Source organism: Bos indicus x Bos taurus, chromosome 29 (genome assembly GCF_003369695.1).
Source record: "Bos indicus x Bos taurus breed Angus x Brahman F1 hybrid chromosome 29, Bos_hybrid_MaternalHap_v2.0, whole genome shotgun sequence".
Lineage (NCBI taxonomy): Eukaryota > Metazoa > Chordata > Mammalia > Artiodactyla > Bovidae > Bos > Bos indicus x Bos taurus.
This window is the reverse complement of record NC_040104.1, coordinates 43,821,433-43,838,596: the sequence shown is the minus strand read 5'-3', so window position 1 is coordinate 43,838,596 and position 17,164 is coordinate 43,821,433. Positions and strand designations below refer to the sequence as shown.

General features: G+C 42.2%; 1 protein-coding gene across 2 annotated transcripts in view; it reads left to right on the top strand.

Moving 5' to 3' along the window:
* Nucleotides 1-16,261: 16,261 nt before the first annotated feature.
* CTSC (cathepsin C) overlaps nucleotides 16,262-17,164 on the top strand; it is a 43,760-nt gene continuing 42,857 nt past the window's right edge. Inside the window, exon 1 of one of the 2 annotated variants that reach the window (XM_027532938.1) lies at nucleotides 16,262-16,538. In XM_027532938.1, the coding sequence (XP_027388739.1) occupies nucleotides 16,367-16,538 (172 nt within the window). In that variant the 5' untranslated portion in view covers nucleotides 16,262-16,366. The remainder of the gene's footprint in view (nucleotides 16,539-17,164) is intronic. The other variant, XM_027532939.1, reaches the window with a different exon arrangement.

Below are 17,164 nucleotides of genomic sequence, written 5' to 3'. Positions count from 1 at the left end.
ATATAATATGCCTAGCCGCTGTTAACAGAGAAGGCAATGGCACCCCACTCCAGTACTCTTGCCTGGAAAATCCCATGGTGGAGGGCCTGGTGGGCTGTAGTCCATGGGGTCGCTAAGAGTCGGACATGACTGAGCGACTTCACTTTCACTTTCACTTTCACTTTCATGCATTGGAGAAGGAAATGGCAACCCACTCCAGTGTTCTTGCCTGGAGAATCCCAGGGACAGGGGAGCCTGGTGGGCTGCTGTCTATGGGGTCGCACAGAGTCGGACACGACTGAGGCGACTTAGCAGCAGCAGTTGAAATAAGAAATGGAATCAACTAGATATTAAACCTTAGTTATAAACTTTTTAAATTACAAAGAAAAACAAGTATGTCATGTGATAACTTGTGGAATACAGTTAAAACTTGTTTCAAAAAAAAAAAACCTGAGCCTAATACACCTTTATTATTAAAGGAAAAGACTAAGAGTGAGGTGCTAAGTTCTCATATTAACAAATTAAGAAAAGAAAAGCAAAACAAACTCAATAAAGTAGAAATAAAAAATTATTCCAAATAAAAGATGAAATTGGTTAAAAAATAAACAAACAAACAAAATACCCAAAATTGGTTACTTGAAAGTAATATCCCAAATTTAATTTCACTGAATGCTCCACTGAATTAAAAAAATAGTAGAGGGGGTAGCAAAAGCATACAATTTTGAAAGTGAGTAAAAAATTTTAAAACAAATAAAGCAATCATAATATTTATACAGAGTGGGAGCTGAGAAAAACATGAAAAAGAAGACTAGGAAGCAAACTTGCTTTAAAATCAATCAGTGAAACAAAATATTCTAGTATTTAATGAACTGAATATATTCATATTTGGTGTTTAATTTGGAGGGAAAATAAGGTTTATTTTATAAACAGCACTATCATCATTGCCTTAAATAAAAATATGATACCATATACAAAAGCAGACCTTCAGATCAGATCAGATCAGTCGCTCAGTCGTGTCCGACTCTTTTCGACCCCGTGAATCGCAGCACCCCACGCCTCCCTGTCCATCACCAACTCCCGGAGTTCACTCAGACTCATGTCCATCGAGTCAGTGATGCCATCCAGCCATCTCATCCTCTGTCATCCCCTTCTCCTCCTGCCCCCAATCCCTCCCAGCATCAGAGTCTTTTCCAATGAGTCAACTCTTCGCATGAGGTGGCCAAAGTACTGGAGTTTCAGCCTCAGCATCATTCCTTCCAAAGAAATCCCAGGGCTGATCTCCTTCAGAATGGACTGGATGGATCTCCTTGCAGTCCAAGGGACTCTCAAGAGTCTTCTCCAACACCACAGTTCAAAAGCATCAATTCTTCGGCGCTCAGCCTTCTTCACAGTCCAACTCTCACATCCATACATGACCACTGGAAAAACCATAGCCTTGACTAGACAGACCTTTGTTGGCAAAGTAATGTCTCTGCTTTTGAATATGCTATCTAGGTTGGTCATAACTTTCCTTCCAAGGAGTAAGCATCTTTTAATTTCATGGCTGCAGTCACCATCTGCAGTGATTTTGGAGCCCAGAAAAATAAAGTCTGCCACTGTTTCCACTGTTTCCCCATCTATTTCCCATGAAGTGGTGGGACCAGATGCCATGATCTTCGTTTTCTGAATGTTGAGCTTTAAGCCAACTTTTTCACTCTCCACTTTCACTTTCATTAAGAGGCTTTTGAGTTCCTCTTCACTTTCTGCCATAAGGGTGGTATCATCTGCATATCTGAGGTTCTTGATATTTCTCCCGTCAATCTTGATTCCAGCTTGTGTTTCTTCCAGTCCAGCGTTTCTCATGATGTACTCTGCATGTAAGTTAAATAAACAGGGTGACAATATACAGCCTTGACGAACTCCTTTTCCTATTTGGAACCATTCTGTTGTTCCATGCCCAGTTCTAACTGTTGCTTCCTGACCTGCATACAAATTTCTCAAGAGGCAGATCAGGCGTTCTGGTATTCCCATCTCTTTCAGAATTTTCCACAGTTTATTGTGATCCACTCAGTCAAAGACTTTGGCATAGTCAATAATGCAGAAATAGATGTTTTTTTGGAACTCTCTTGCTTTTTCCATGGTGCTTCCAAAATACTAATTTAAAATTAAATGGCAATAATTTAAAATATTTCAATTTGAAACAACTTAAAATATCAAAATTTAAAACAACTTAAAGCATTTAAAACAACCCAGGAAAGATAATTTGTAAGGAAAGGATATGGTTGTCACTTTCCTATGGAAATAAAAGGAGCTACAGAAAGTATGTGTATTCAAAATTTCTTATTGCGATATTGTTTGCACTGGCAAAAAATAATGCTAAATACCTAGAAACAACACAAATGGCCATTTAACAATAGTTAAATAGATTTGCTACATACCTTAGTATTCAATGCCTTAAGTATTGAACATTCTTTGGCATTGCCTTTCTTTGGGATTGGAATAAAAACTGACCTTTTCCAGTCCTGTGGCCACTGCTGAGTTTTACAAATTTGCTGGCATATTGAGTGTAGCACTTTAACAGTATCATCTTTTATGATTTGAAATAGCTCAACTGGAATTACATCACTTCCACTACCGTCACTGACTGGATGGACATGAGTTTGAGCAAGCTTTGGAAATTGGTGATGGGCAGGGAAGTTTGGTGTGCTACAGTCCATGGGGTTGCAAAGAATCAGACACGACTGAGCGACTGAACTGAACTGAAGTACTGGTTAAAAACAAAATTCAATTGATTAAATTTGAAGACATGTTTGGTGTTATTCAAGGATGTGTGTGCGTGCTTAGTCACTCAGTCATGTCTAACTCTTTGTGACCCCACAGACTGTAGCCTGCCAGGCTCCTCTGTCAATGGGATTCTCCAGGCTAGAATACTGGAGTGGGTTGCTGTGCCCTCCTCCAGGGGATCTTCCCAACCCAGGGACTGAACCCAGGTCTTCCACAATGCAGGCAGATTCTCTCCCCGCTGAGCGACCAGAGAAGTCCATAAATCTAATAAACAGAAGAGAGCTCTGATAAGTGCCACAAAATGGAAAGCTTTTATAGAAAAGAGGGTAGGGGCAAGGAGTTCAGTTGGGTTCAGTCACTCAGCTATCTGACTCTTTGCGACCCCATGGACTGCAGTACACCAGGCTTCCCTGTCCATCACCACCTCCTGGAGCTTGCTCAAACTCATGTTCATCAAGTCTGTGATGCCATTCAACCATCTCATCCTCTGTCATCCCCTTCTCTTCCCGCCTTCAATCTTTCCCAGCATCAGGGTCTTTTCAAATGAGTCAGTTCCTCACATCAGGTCGCCAAAGTATTTGAGCATCAGTTTCAGCATCAGTCCTTCCAAGGAACATTCAGGACTGATTACCTTTAGAATGGACTGGTTGGATCTCCTTGCAGTCCAAGGGACTCTCAAGAGTCTTCTCCAACACCACAATTCAAAAGCATCTATTCTTCGGCACTCAGCCTTTTTTATAGTCCAATTCTCACATCCATACATGACTAGTTGAAAAACCATAGCTTTGACTAGATGGACCTTTGTTGGCAAAGTAATGTTTCTGCTTTTAATACGCTGTCTAGGTTGGTCATAGCTTTTCTTCCAAGGAGTAAGTGTCTTTTAATTTCATGGCTGCAGTCACCATCTGCAGTGATTTTTGAGCCCCCCCAAAATAAGTCATCAGCAATAAATAATATATAAATATATAAAAGGTTCCCTCTTCTTCCTCTGTAGTAGACTGGAGAAGGCCCAGAATACCTCATTGGTTCTAACCGGAAAATTCCAAACTGCTTGATTAAGGTTTTATTTGGGAGTAAGGTCAACATCTGCTGGATCATGAAAAAAGCAAGAGAGTTCCAGAAAAACATCTATTTCTGCTTTATTGACTATGCCAAAGCTTTTGACTGTGTGGATCACAATAAACTGTGGAAAATTCTGAAAGAGATGGGCATACCAGACCACCTGACCTGCCTCTTGTGAAACCTATATGCAGGTCAGGAAGCAACAGTTAGAACTGGACATGGTACAACAGACTGGTTCCAAATCGGAAAAGGAGTACATCAAGGCTGTATACTGTCACCCTGCTTATTTAACTTATATGCAGAGTACATCATGAGAAACGCTGGGCTGGAAGAAGCACAAGCTGGAATTAAGATTGCTGGGAGAAATATCAAGAACCTCAGATATGCAGATGATACCACCCTTATGGCAGAAAGTGAAGAGGAACTCAAAAGCCTCCTGATGAAAGTGAAAGAAGAGAGTGAAAAAGTTGGCTTAAAGCTCAACATTCAGAAAATGAAGATCATGGCATCTGGTCCCATCACTTCATGGGAAATAGATGGGGAAACAGTGGAAACAGTGGCAGACTTTATTTTTCTGGGCTCCAAAATGGTAATGCAGATGGTAATTGCAGCCATGAAATTAAAAGACAGTTACTCCTTGGAAGAAAAGTCATGACCAACCTAGATAGCATATTCAAAAGCAGAGACATTACTTTGCCAACAAAGGTCTGTCTAGTCAAGGCTATGGTTTTTCCAGTGGTCATGTATGGATGTGAGAGTTGGACTGTAAAGAAAGCTGAGTGCCAAAGAATTGATGCTTTTGATCTGTGGTGTTGGAGAAGACTCTTGAGAGTCCCCTGGACTGCAAGGAGATCCAACCAGTCCATCCTAAAGGAAATCAGTCCTGAATGTTCCTTGGAAGGACTGATGCTGAAACTGAAGCTCCAATACTTTGGCCACCTCATGCAAAGTGTTGACTCATTGGAAAAGACTCTGATGCTGGGAGGGATTGGGGGCAGGAGGAGGATGGGACAACAGAGGATGAGATGGCTGGATGGCATCACCGACTCGATGGACGAGTTTGGATGAGCTCTGGGAGTTGGTGATGGACAGGGAGGCCTGGCGTGCTGCAGTTCATGGGGTTGCAAAGAGTCAGATATGACTGAGCGACTGAACTGAACTGAACTGAAGGTCAAAACTGCAGTTAGGTATTAAATCTAGGTTTGGTACCGTGGATTTTTAGCACATGTGAGGCCGTTTTGGATCTGTGGACCATGTTTAGCTGTGTGTGTGTGCGCGCGTGCGCACAGTGGGTCATGTCTGACTCTTAGCAATCCCATGAACTGTAGCCTGCCAACTTTTCCAGGCAAGAACACTGGAGGGGGTTGCCATTTTCTTCTCTAGGGGATCTTACTGACCCAGGGATCAAATCCACATCTTTTTCGTCTCCTGCACTGGCAGGCAGATTCTTTACCATTGTGCCACCTGGAAAGTACCATGCAGCTATTTTCCTTAAAATGAATTTAATTTCTTGCTGTGAAGAGATCTCTCTAATGTATTTTTAAGAATGAAAGAACTTCATTAAGAACGAAATGAGGTTGAAGAGAATGAAAGAAAGAATGAAAAGTAGTTGACAGCATTGTTCTAAGCATTTCACCTTTTAACTCAGTCAGAACTTCACTACATCCCTATGAGGGAGGGCCTATTATTAATCCCAGTTTTGCTAACAAGGAAACTGAGTCAGAGAATATAAATAGCTTTTCTGAACATAGTAAGAAGTGATATTAAGATTCAAATCATGGCATTCTGTATCTAGAATCTGTACCCTTGAACATATGTGCCCTGTTTCTTATTCATATTTGTAAATGACTGGGTAATTTTAGCAGAAAATTTGGAAGTGTTCACACCAGGGAGGGAACAAAAGTTGCCTTTCTTGGCAGAGTATAGATGGAAATGGGAAAAATCTGTAGCAAATGGCAAAATATATTTAATGTAATTTATTGAGTTTTACTATCTCATATAACAAAAACACAAATATGATTAAGAAGGGATTTTAAAAAAAGAAGGAATAGGAACAAATGAAAATGACGATAAATTTGAGAGCTTTTTGGCTCAAGTTGTTACATTAACTAAATCTGAACTAATTTATTTAAATATTTAACTATTTTTAAATTCTAAGAAGTACTAAGTATTAGTTTAAAAAATGAGAGAAATGCATAAATCAGTTTGATCTTGTCAATTAAATAAGTAAAAAGTAATGATAATCTCAGCTTATTTTCAACCTATCAAAATGAAATATTTTAAACATTCCCATATCATTACCTGGGTAAATAATGTAATTCTTGGTAAAGCAATGCACTTTCTCAATGTGAATAAACTGATAGTCTTGACCTTTAAATCAGCCACCCTGTGCTGGTTTGGCTATCTTCATGCCAAGACTCTCTACAGCTTGCTATTTTAGAATTTACCTTGACTTCATGTTTCCCTTTTGGCAATAACCTAGAGAAAGAAGGGGAGTCAAACTGAACTGCAAAACTTTGGAAATAAAGTGCCAAGAGGAGAAGGGGGGTGACAGAGGATGAGATGGTTGGATGCCATCACTGACTCAACGAACATGAGTTTGAGCAAACTTAGGGAGATGGTGATGGACAGGGAGGCCCGGCGTGCTGCAGTCCATGCGGTCGCAGAGGTCGGACGCGACTGAGCGACAGAACAGCAAGACATGGTCCTCTTGTCCTCCGTGTGCTTACCCCCTGACCTGCTGATAGCATATGAAATAGTTCCAGGTCAGTGTCTACAACTTCGAAGCTAATCCACACAGGTATATAAACTCAAAATTTTAGATATTGCTGGGGCTGCAAAGTTGGTCCCTTACAAGCTGAATATCTCTTAAAGTGAACAGCATGAGATGAGAAATATAAACATTTATCGGGTGACATATTTGCCCCGTGAAAATTTGAGACTGATCTAAAGGTCAAGACTATCAGTTTCTCCAAGTTCAGAAACTGCATTCATTTCCCAGGAATCACATTACTAACCCTGGTGATGATATGGGGTTGTTTAAAATACTTCATTTTAATACGTTGAAAGGGGTTTCATAGCTCAGCTGGTAAAGAATCCCCTGTAATGTGGGAGACCTGGGTTCGATCCCTGTATTGGGAAGGTCCCCTGGAGAAGGGAAAGGCTACCCACTCCAGTATTCTTGCCTGCAGAATTCCATGGACTGTATAGTCCATGGGCGCTCAAAGAGTCGGACATGACTGAACGACTTTCACCAAAATAAGCTGAAAATAAGCTGACATCATAAACCTGATTGTCAAAGTTGTAGAGTAAGTGGTCTCAATCAACATTTAATAAATATTTATTGAGCATCTATTATGTCCTGGTGACACAGTGGTGAACAAGACAGACGAGGCCCAAACCTCATGGAGCTTCTGTTCCGGTGAGGCAGATACACAATAAACAAGAAAGTGTAATAAATATAGGCATTTATCATTGTAGAAACAGCAATAAAATGAAGAGCTAGAGAAGACCACTTCAGATAGCATGATTAGAGGATCCCTTCCTGCAGGGATAAAATATTTATCAGTGAGAATTTCATACAGTGAGAATGACAGGTCGTGGGGAAAGCTGACTAAATTATTTCAGGCAGAGAGGACGATAAAGCACAAAGGTAATCGAGACAGAAAATCTAGAAGGTTTGAGGATTAACAGAAGGCAGAGTTTCCTGACACAATTAGGGGGATGAAGGAATAAGTTGGGCATATTGTACAGGATCTTATAGGATTTTATTCAAAGATGACGAAAGTAACCTATTGTGAAGTATTCCACTTGTCAACATTGGGAGTACCTTGATATGGTTTACATTTCAATAAAAAAAAATGGTTCAAGTAAAACAAACTTTGTATGATAAATTGGCAGATCAGCTTGGGTGGGGGCCCTGGGGGGGAGGATGAGTCAAGGACGACACTTAAGTTCCTGGCTTTCATAAATTCAAGAAACAGTGGATGAAACTAGAAGGTAAATTTGATCGACCAGGAAGAAATGATAGCCTATTGGCCCAGAGTGGTGTTGGCGGGAAAGGAGGAAAGTGGAGACATCCACTATTTATTGGGTCTCTAGGGTTGCTCTCCCTTTGTGTGACCTATAGCAGCCATCCCCAGGGCTGGGTTTCGTGGAAGACAATCTTTCCATGCCCACTCCAGTGTTCTTGCCTAGAGAATCTCAGGGACGGGGGAGCCTGGTGGGCTGTTGTCTATGGGGTTGCACAGAGTCGGACACGACTGAAGTGACTTAGCAGCAGCAATCTTTCCAGGTGGGGGCGGGGGGTGGTGTGGATATGTTTGTGCTGGTGTTGGGGGTGGTTTCAGGATGATTCAAGCACATTATACTTATTGTGTGCTTTATTTCTATTATTATTGTGATGGATGATGAAACAATTATACAGCTCACCATAGTGCAGAACCAGTGGGAGCCCTGAGCTTGTTTTCTTGAGCTCAGGTGGTTATGTGAGCTATGGGGAGCAGTTGTAAACACAGAGGAGGTGCAGCTTGCTCATCTGCCATTCACTTCCTGCTGTGTGTGCTGGTCTATGGCCTGTGAGTTGTGGACCCCTGACCTACAGGATAATCCTGGTGTATCAGAAAAATTAAAGCTTCTCAAAATTCTCATTTCAAAAACACGGTTTATTTAACAGAAGGAAATAGTGAACTGAGAACAGGATCAACAGTAGAGACTACCTCAGCGATTCTTAGTTTCACAGCTGCATCAGCATGCATCTGCTGTAGAACTTTTCTTTCTCTTAATTTTGTATCTGACTCTCACCCAAGCAGGCAAAGCTTCACGTGTTTAATTTCATTCTAATACTCTAACTTAAAAATGGAGGCTTTTCATTGGTTATCAGATCTATACTCACTGGCAGTTTGACCACAGAAAAGTCACTTATCCTTTCTAAGTCCCATTTTTCTTATCTCTAAAATGGGAGTAATACTATCTGGGAGATTACTATCATATTGACACAATATGTGAATGTACTATGCAAATAATGATGAACTATTCAAATAGAAAACATAATTGTTATTTTTCTACCTTCACCAGCTCAGATCAGATCAGATCAGTCGCTCAGTCGTGTCCGACTCTTTTCGACCGCATGAATCGCAGCACGCCAGGCCTCCCTGTCCATCACCAACTCCTGGAGTTCACTCAGACTGACGTCCATTGAGTCAGTGATGCCATCCAGCCATCTCATCCTGTGTCGTCCCCTTCTCCTCCTGCCCCCAATCCCTCCCAGCATCAGAGTCTTTCCCAATGAGTCAATTCTTCGCATGAGGTGGCCAAAGTACTGGAGTTTCAGCTTTAGCATCATTCCTTCCAAAGAAATCCCAGGGCTGATCTCCTTCAGAATGGACTTGTTGGATCTCCTTGCAGTCCAAGGGACTCTCAAGAGTCTTCTCCAACACCACAGTGCAAAAGCATCAATTCTTCGGCGCTCAGCCTTCTTCACAGTCCAACTCTCACATCCATACATGACCACAGGAAAAACCATAGCCTTGACTAGACAGACCTTTGTTGGCAAAGTAATGTCTCTGCTTTTGAATATGCTATCTAGGTTGGTCATAACTTTCCTTCCAAGGAGTAAGCATCTTTTAATTTCATGGCTGCAGTCACCATCTGTAGTGATTTTGGAGCCCAGAAAAATAAAGTCTGCCACTGTTTCCACTGTTTCCCCATCTATTTCCCATGAAGTGGTGGGACCGGATGCCATGATCCTCGTTTTCTGAATGTTGAGCTTTAAGCCAACTTTTTCACTCTCCACTTTCACTTTCATCAAGAGGCTTTTGAGTTCCTCTTCACTTTCACCAGCTCACATTGCATCAAATTCAAGGTAACTTCCTTCTTTTCTGTATCTTAACTAAGTAAACCTCCAATATTCCTACCCCTGGAAAAAGACACTGGAATGTGCTTGAGTGGATTTTTTCCATGGTTGGAATTGTGTCCGTGGTCACATAACCACATTTCTGCTTGCCCCTATTCACCTCATGACCAAGGGCACACACTTTTCAGTAGTTGACAGTGAGAGAATCTCAGAATGTAAAATTATTCTGGTGAAGAAGTTCTCAGAATGTGGTCCAAGGAGCCAGGGGATTCATGAGATTCCTTCATGGGTTGACAGGTTATTCCTTTTTCAAGTATTAAGTCTGTATAATACTGTATTTTCTTCACATACTGCAACCGAAACAATGTATCATAACAAATGGAGTAGAGGAACAGATAATACAGCATCCATCAATTAAGCCAGGCAATAGAGTTTGCAAAACTGTAAAACAATGTAACTCTTCTGATTTTTTTCATGCTATATTTTAGAGTGCCACTTTCATTTTATTATTATTAAATGAGTAAGTCAATTGTTAATTTTTTTTTTTTTTACTTTCGTCCTAATGGAGTTAACACTGCCAGATATAATCCATATAAAGCTCTTTGGAGTCCTCATAATCTTTAAGAATGTAAAGGGATGCCAAGAACAAAAAGTCTGTGAAATATTGGCAGAGTGCAATCAACCAGCCTATGCAGCATTATTAAGCAACCCTGTGATCTTTCCCGGATAAGCTCTCATCAGTTGAGTTTTCATGCACAGAAAGCTAATCCTTCTGCCTTCTGTAAAGGTGTAAAACCTTCTGCCTTTCCTCTTGCTTATCTTCCTCCCTTCCTTTCTTTCATTAATTTTATTGAGAGGATGAAAGAGTTGGCTAACTGACAAAATCTTGAGATGCAAAATAATAGTCCATAGAGTCCATATAGAGCATGGACTCTAGTGGAAAAGGCAGTCAATAAAATGATGATAGTGAACTGTGAACACAGGAACATAAGATCACAGAAGAGAGAGTTTTGACATCTGCCTAGGAGATCAGAAGGAGAAAAGCAGAGTTTGGCACTTGGGGCATCACAAGATCTGAACAAATAATTCAGCTCTCTTTTTACTCTTGTGGCTCAACCTCTTGTTTTAAATAGAAGTGGCCCACTGTAGCCACCAAGGTGGTACCTTACTCCTATTTCTCTTCAAGAGAGAAGGTGTCACAGGAGTGCAGTTTGTGACAGACTCCGGTTGCAGTGACTTCAGGAACCACCTCAGTTTTCCAGTCCAGGACAATGGCAAGGGCACCATGAATTGACCATCGGCCTGGGCATTTTTCCCAAGACAAGCTCTTGCATGGGTGTCATCGCACAAGAGTTCCCTATTGGACCGGCTGACACTATCTCAGAGTAGTATTCCCAAGTCTCTTTCTCTCAGATTGATCCTCCTTCATTTTCACAGAGGTCAGAACTACACTGGAGTCTGAGACTTTGCCTTCCTATTCCTTTTCCCTTTCTAAGTTCTTTTGCAGGCAATCAGTTCAGTGCAGTTCAGTCGCTCAGTCGTGTCTGACTCTTTGCAACCCCATGAATCGCAGCACGCCAGGCCTCCCTGTCCATCACCAGCTCCTGGAGATCACTCAAACTCATGTCCATCGAGTCGGTGATGCCACCAGCCATCTCTTCCTCTGTCCCCTTCTCCTCCTGCCCCCAATCCCTCCCAGCATCAGGGTTTTTTCCAATGAGTCAACTCTTCACATCAGGTGGCCAAAGTATTGGAGTTTCAGCTTTAGCATCATTCCTTCCAAAGAATACCCAGGACTGATCTCCTTTAGAATGTACTGGTTGGATCTCCTTGCAGTCCAAGGGACTCTCAAGAGTCTTCTCCAACACCACAATCCAAAAGCATCAATTCTTTGGCGCTCAGCTTTCTTTACAGTCCAGCTCTCACATCCATACATGACCAGTGGAAAAACCATAGCCTTGACTAGACGAACCTTTGTTGGCAAAGAAATGTCTCTACTTTTGAATATGCTGTCTAGGTTGGTCATAACTTTCCTTCCAAGGAGGAAGTGTCTTTTAATTTCATGGCTGCAATCACCATCTGCAGTGATTTTGGAGCCCCCCAAAATAAAGTCTGCCACTGTTTCCACTGTTTCCCCATCTATTTTCCATGAAGTGATGGGACCAGATGCCATGATCTTCGTTTTCTGAATGTTGAGCTTTAAGCCAACATTTTCACTTTCCTCGTTCACTTTCATCAAGAGGCTTTTTAATTCCTCTTCACTTTCTGCCATAAGGGTGATGTCATCTGCATATCTGAGGTTATTGATATTTCTCCCAGCAATCTTGATTCCAGCTTGTGCTTCTTCCAGCCCAGCATTTCTCATGATGTACTCTGCATAGAAGTTAAATAAGCATGGTGACAATATTCAGCCTTGATGTACTCCTTTCCCTATTTGGAACCAGTCTGTTGTTCCATGCCCAGTTCTAACTGTTGCTTCCTGACCTGCATATAGGTTTCTCAAGAGGCAGGTCAGGTGGTCTGGTATTCCCATCTCTTTGAGAATTTTCCAGTTTATTGTGATCCACACAGTCAAAGGCTTTGGCATAGTCAATAACGCAGAAATAGATGTTTTTCTGGAACTCTCTTGCTTTTTTCATGATCCAGCAGATGTTGGCAATTTGATCTCTGGTTCCTCTGCCTTTTCTACAACCAGCTTGAACATCTGAAAGTTCCCAGGCATTACCCCCTAATTAATTCTCTGAACCTCAGTTCTGTCTCTAGTTCCAGTGAAATTGAAATCATGTAATATCTTGCTCACACAATTGTATAATAATTAGATGAGATGATATATGTGAATTACCTTGATAAAATGTAGACTCCTAAATGGGCTTCCCTGGTGACTCAGAGAGTAAACAACCTGCCTGCAATGGCGGAGACCCAGTTCGATTCCTGGGTTGGGAAGATCCCCTGGAGAAGGAAATGGCAACCCAATCCAGTATTCTTGCCTGGAAAATCCCATGGATACAGAGGAGCCTGGCAGGCTACAGTCCATGGGGTCTCAACGAGTCAGACATGACTCAGTGACAAACACAATAAAGTCGTAAATAAATGAAATTATTATGGTTGCTACTCTGACTACCAATGCCAGATATGTAGAATGCCAAATGGTATTCTACATTGATATGTCATATTTTTTCTCGATTTCTTTGATCCTTCTTTGTTTCGATATGCATTTCTGAACAGTGACTTTCAAACTTATTCAAAAGGAATATGGGAATCAAGATGCTCTTTGCCAAATACATGAAATATAGCTATATTTATGCCCATGATACTATTCATTCATTCAAAAAATACGTGAGTACTATGTACCAGAATTATTGAGGGTGCTAGGATTGTAGCAGAGAAACAGGATTTGGAGTCTATTGTCTAATAAAGATAGTTTTCTAGTAGTAATATATACAGTAATAAATGTCAGTTATCTGTAGAATCTGTATTAACTGTCTTCTCAAAGCTAGATGAGGTAGTCATAGGTCTACACCAATTATGCACAAGTTGTAAATGAGAAAACTAAGGCACAAAGAGAAGTCAGATAACTTCCTCAAGATCAAAATATTAATAGTTGGTGAGTAGCAGAACTACGCTTCAAACTTAGGCAGTGTGATACAAGTTCTTGTTCACCTCTAAGCTATCGCTGAGAATCTAAGTGATTCTCAAGCTGCAGCTATCTGAGGATCCTTTGAAAGGGTTAAAACATAAGATAGTGGGGAACTGATTCAGTAGGTATGGCTGGGAGTCAAGAATCTACATTTCTAGCAAATTCCAAAGAGATGCATATGCATCTGGTCATTTTCATCCAGCAGTTTGAGAATTACTGCCAAGTAATGCTGTGCTGTGCTTAGTCACTCAGCCGTGTCCCACTCTCTGTGACCCCATGGTGACCCCATGGACCATAGCCTGCCAGGCTCCTCTGTCCATGGGATTCTCCAGGCCAGAATACTGGAGTAGATTGACATGCCTTCCTCCAGGGGATCTTCCCAACCCAGGGATCCAACCCAAGTCTCCTGCATTACAGATGGATTCTTTACCATCTGAGTTACAGGGAGGTCTGATAAGCAATGCTACTTCTTTATAAACCTAGTTAAAATGATCTGAGCCCAGTACCAAACTGTGGTTTGCTCATAAATTGACTTTTACTTCATATCCTTTGAAATATACGAAATTTTCAGGAATGCAACTTTTAGATAAATCAATAGGACTTTGTTCTGCTGGGAACTTGACCAAGAGTTTTCCAGCATGACATCTGATAAAGCAACTGTGACATTCATTCAAGATACTGTCATCTCTGGATCATTTCCCAATAGTAAAATACATCCACTAGACTAAGGGGTATTTGAGTTATAAACTCACTGAAATACTTTCTATTCTTAGAAAAAAGGTACCTGTCAATTTTACAATTCTACATAGAGACATAAAATGCAAGTATCTGAATATCTCATTTTATTCTCCAGTACATTCATACATGAGCATTTTAGGTAATGAAATACAGGTGTTTGTATTAAACTTTATCTAAAATATCTTTTCCTCAATATTTACACCTTTTGCCCTTACTTTCTGTGGTCATATCAATGAGATTTTTTCCCTCTGTTTTCATTTTAATTTTTTAAAATATCTTTTTGTCTTTCATATTATCGGTACTTTTCAAATAAGCTTATATATGAATTTCATTTCAAATTAGCAAAAGGTCTCTATAAAATATTTGTTATAAAAATAAAACTTTACATCTGATCAATTTGAGAATCACTCATTTTTTTCCCTGCTAATGGAGAGAGGACTAGTTTGAGAATTATTAGATTAGTGGAAATAAACTAAATTGAAAGTCAAAGTACCTGAGGTTTATTCCTAAATCTTAGTAACTGGCAATGCGATGTTATTATTATCTCTGGATCTTCATTTCCAAATAGCAAAACAAATCCATTAGGTTAAGAAGTCTTCAAGATTCTTTCCCATTTATTCACTGACTAGAGATGTGTTTTCAACTTTTTTCACAATTGTTTGTGCTACTTTGCACGATCAAAGAAAATTTCAACTTGATTATTCAATTCATAACTGATGATCTAATATAAGTTTTAGTATTTTAACAACCAATGGCACATTTTCTCAGAGATTAGGAATGCTGTTTCTCTGTCAGAGTGTTATCTCTGAACAGTAAATGGGCTAGTTTAATTCATGCTGTCAGCTTTTCATCCTAAGAAAACGGCAATAAAACCTGGAAGAAGGGTGTTAGCCCCACCCATGCCTTTGCAGTTTGTGACTATATTAGAGAGCATTTTCATTTCTGAGCTTTCAACAGCAACACCTTCTGCCAAATTGAAATTGGCTTTCAGGCCTAGAAACCAAGATAAGGTTATTAAGTGAATTTACTTTAACACCTTAGGACACTTCCTTAGTTTTTTCAAGCCATTATATAGGGAGACAAAGGTGTTTAATCTGGACTTGCTTCCTTCAATCTGGTGGAAAAGGTGGACATAAAAATATTTATTTGAAACCAGTGTAATGAGGGCAAAATGAACGTGCCCTAGCAGGAACACAGGAAAGTCTGTCTTCTTCATCACCTGACGCCTAGAACACTCTGTGCAGGAAAGGAGCCCCGACTTCCAACAACAGACAGGAAAGACAGCAGCTCTCACAGAAAAGGGTGATAATTAAACTGAACAAGGAAGCATCTGGAAATCGTGCTACTTAATAATTACCAGCGATCAGACTGGCACTCTGAAACCTGATCACAAGACCGGCTTTCTCCCACCAGCTATCTTCCTCATCCAGGGCAAGTTACTTCCTCTCTCTGGGCCTGAAGCTTTTCAGTTGTAAAACAAGAGCTTCAGTGCCTGTGTGCGTTTGCCGGCGCGCGTGAGCACAACTAAATCCTATAAAATTAACAGGAGGACAAAAAAACAAAACACTAGTACACAAAAACTGCAAGTTTGCACTACAACTGAATTCTCCTGTAGACAACAGGCCAAGAACATTAACGGGAAACCGACAAAATCCAGCAAAAAAAAAAAAAGGCAGAGAAAGTTTTGGGAAAAGGAAGGAAGAGCAGTTTTCAAACAGCTGGGGGGGTGGGTGGGAGTGTGCTGGTGGTCGCAGGTAAAGAAAGTAGTTATGAGGGGAAAAAAAGTTAACTGAGTGAGGACTAAGTGGGGACGACGAGCAAGTAAGGAAAGCTGCCCTAGTTAGACCGCGTGCTCTGGACCTCTTTCCCAGCCTGGATGCCGCCAGCCCCTCACCGCCGCCTCCGCACCTGGCTCCCGCTTCTCTCTGACTTTCGGTCTCCCCTCGCCCGCAGGCCTGACTCTGTACGGCCCCCGGCCTTTTATTTTTCTTTTTTATTCTCACTCTCCCTCCCTCCGTTACCCCTCCAGGAGCGAAGGAGCGCGTCCTGGGCGCCCACGGAGCGGCGGTGACTCTCCCGCCCTCGGAGACCTGTCCTCGGGCAACCGAACCCCAGAGCCGGCGGCCCCCGGGTGACCCGCGCGCCCCGAGCCCCACCTGAGGGGCGGAGCGACTCCCGGGCGCGACCCTTAGCCCCGCCCGAGACCCCACCCCCGCCGGGCCGCGTTTCCGGCCCCTCTGCCGACTTTAAGGCGCGCGCGGCCGCGGTGGCTGCAGTCTCGCCCGGCTCGCCGCGGCTTTCTGTCGCCCCCGCTTCCTCCCTGCTCTGCCGGCATGGGTCCCTGGTCCGGCTCGCGGCTCGTCGCTCTCTTGCTGCTCGTCTATGGCGCTGGCTCCGTGCGCGGGGACACGCCTGCCAACTGCACCTACCCCGACCTGCTGGGCACCTGGGTCTTCCAGGTGGGCTCCAGCGGCTCCCAGCGCGATGTCAACTGCTCGGTGATGGGTAAGCCGCTGGCGCCTGGGCACCCGCTTCCTCCCTGGGTCTGCCCGGGGCTCCTGCGCTTCGATCCCTGTGCCCTTGTCCCCGCAGCGAACCCCCCACCCCCCCGCCCCGCGTTGGCGGGAGGCCAGGAAGTCCTGGCTGGACTTGGGGTCCCCCCGAGCGCCCCCTCTCGCTCCAGGGCGGCGATGTCAGAGTGGAGAGGCTGAGCGCTTCTAACTTCACGTGGTCTTGATTATTTCCTTGGGCCCTCAACACTTTCTGCAGTAACTTTTTTTTTTCTCCCTTGAGTTTTGTTTCTTGTTTTTTGTTTGTTTGTTTGTTTGGAAGAGAGTTGAGAACAGGCAATCTTATCTCCCCATCCAATCCTCAGTATTTCATTGTGATAGTGAAAAATGAGCGTAAAGACTCTTGAGAATATAGCTGTTAACTTTTTCTCCTTTTATTTGATTGTGGAAAAGAGCCCTTATGCCCAGCGGTTTTGATTTGGACTTGTGTTGATGCTGTTAGTCTGAGAAAGCTTCTGGTATGGTACCCCTCCACAGTTTCATGCATTGCAGGATGGGTTCATGTATTGCAGGGCAGGTAGTATACAATTTTTTTTTTTTTTAATACCTCTTTAGCCAGTA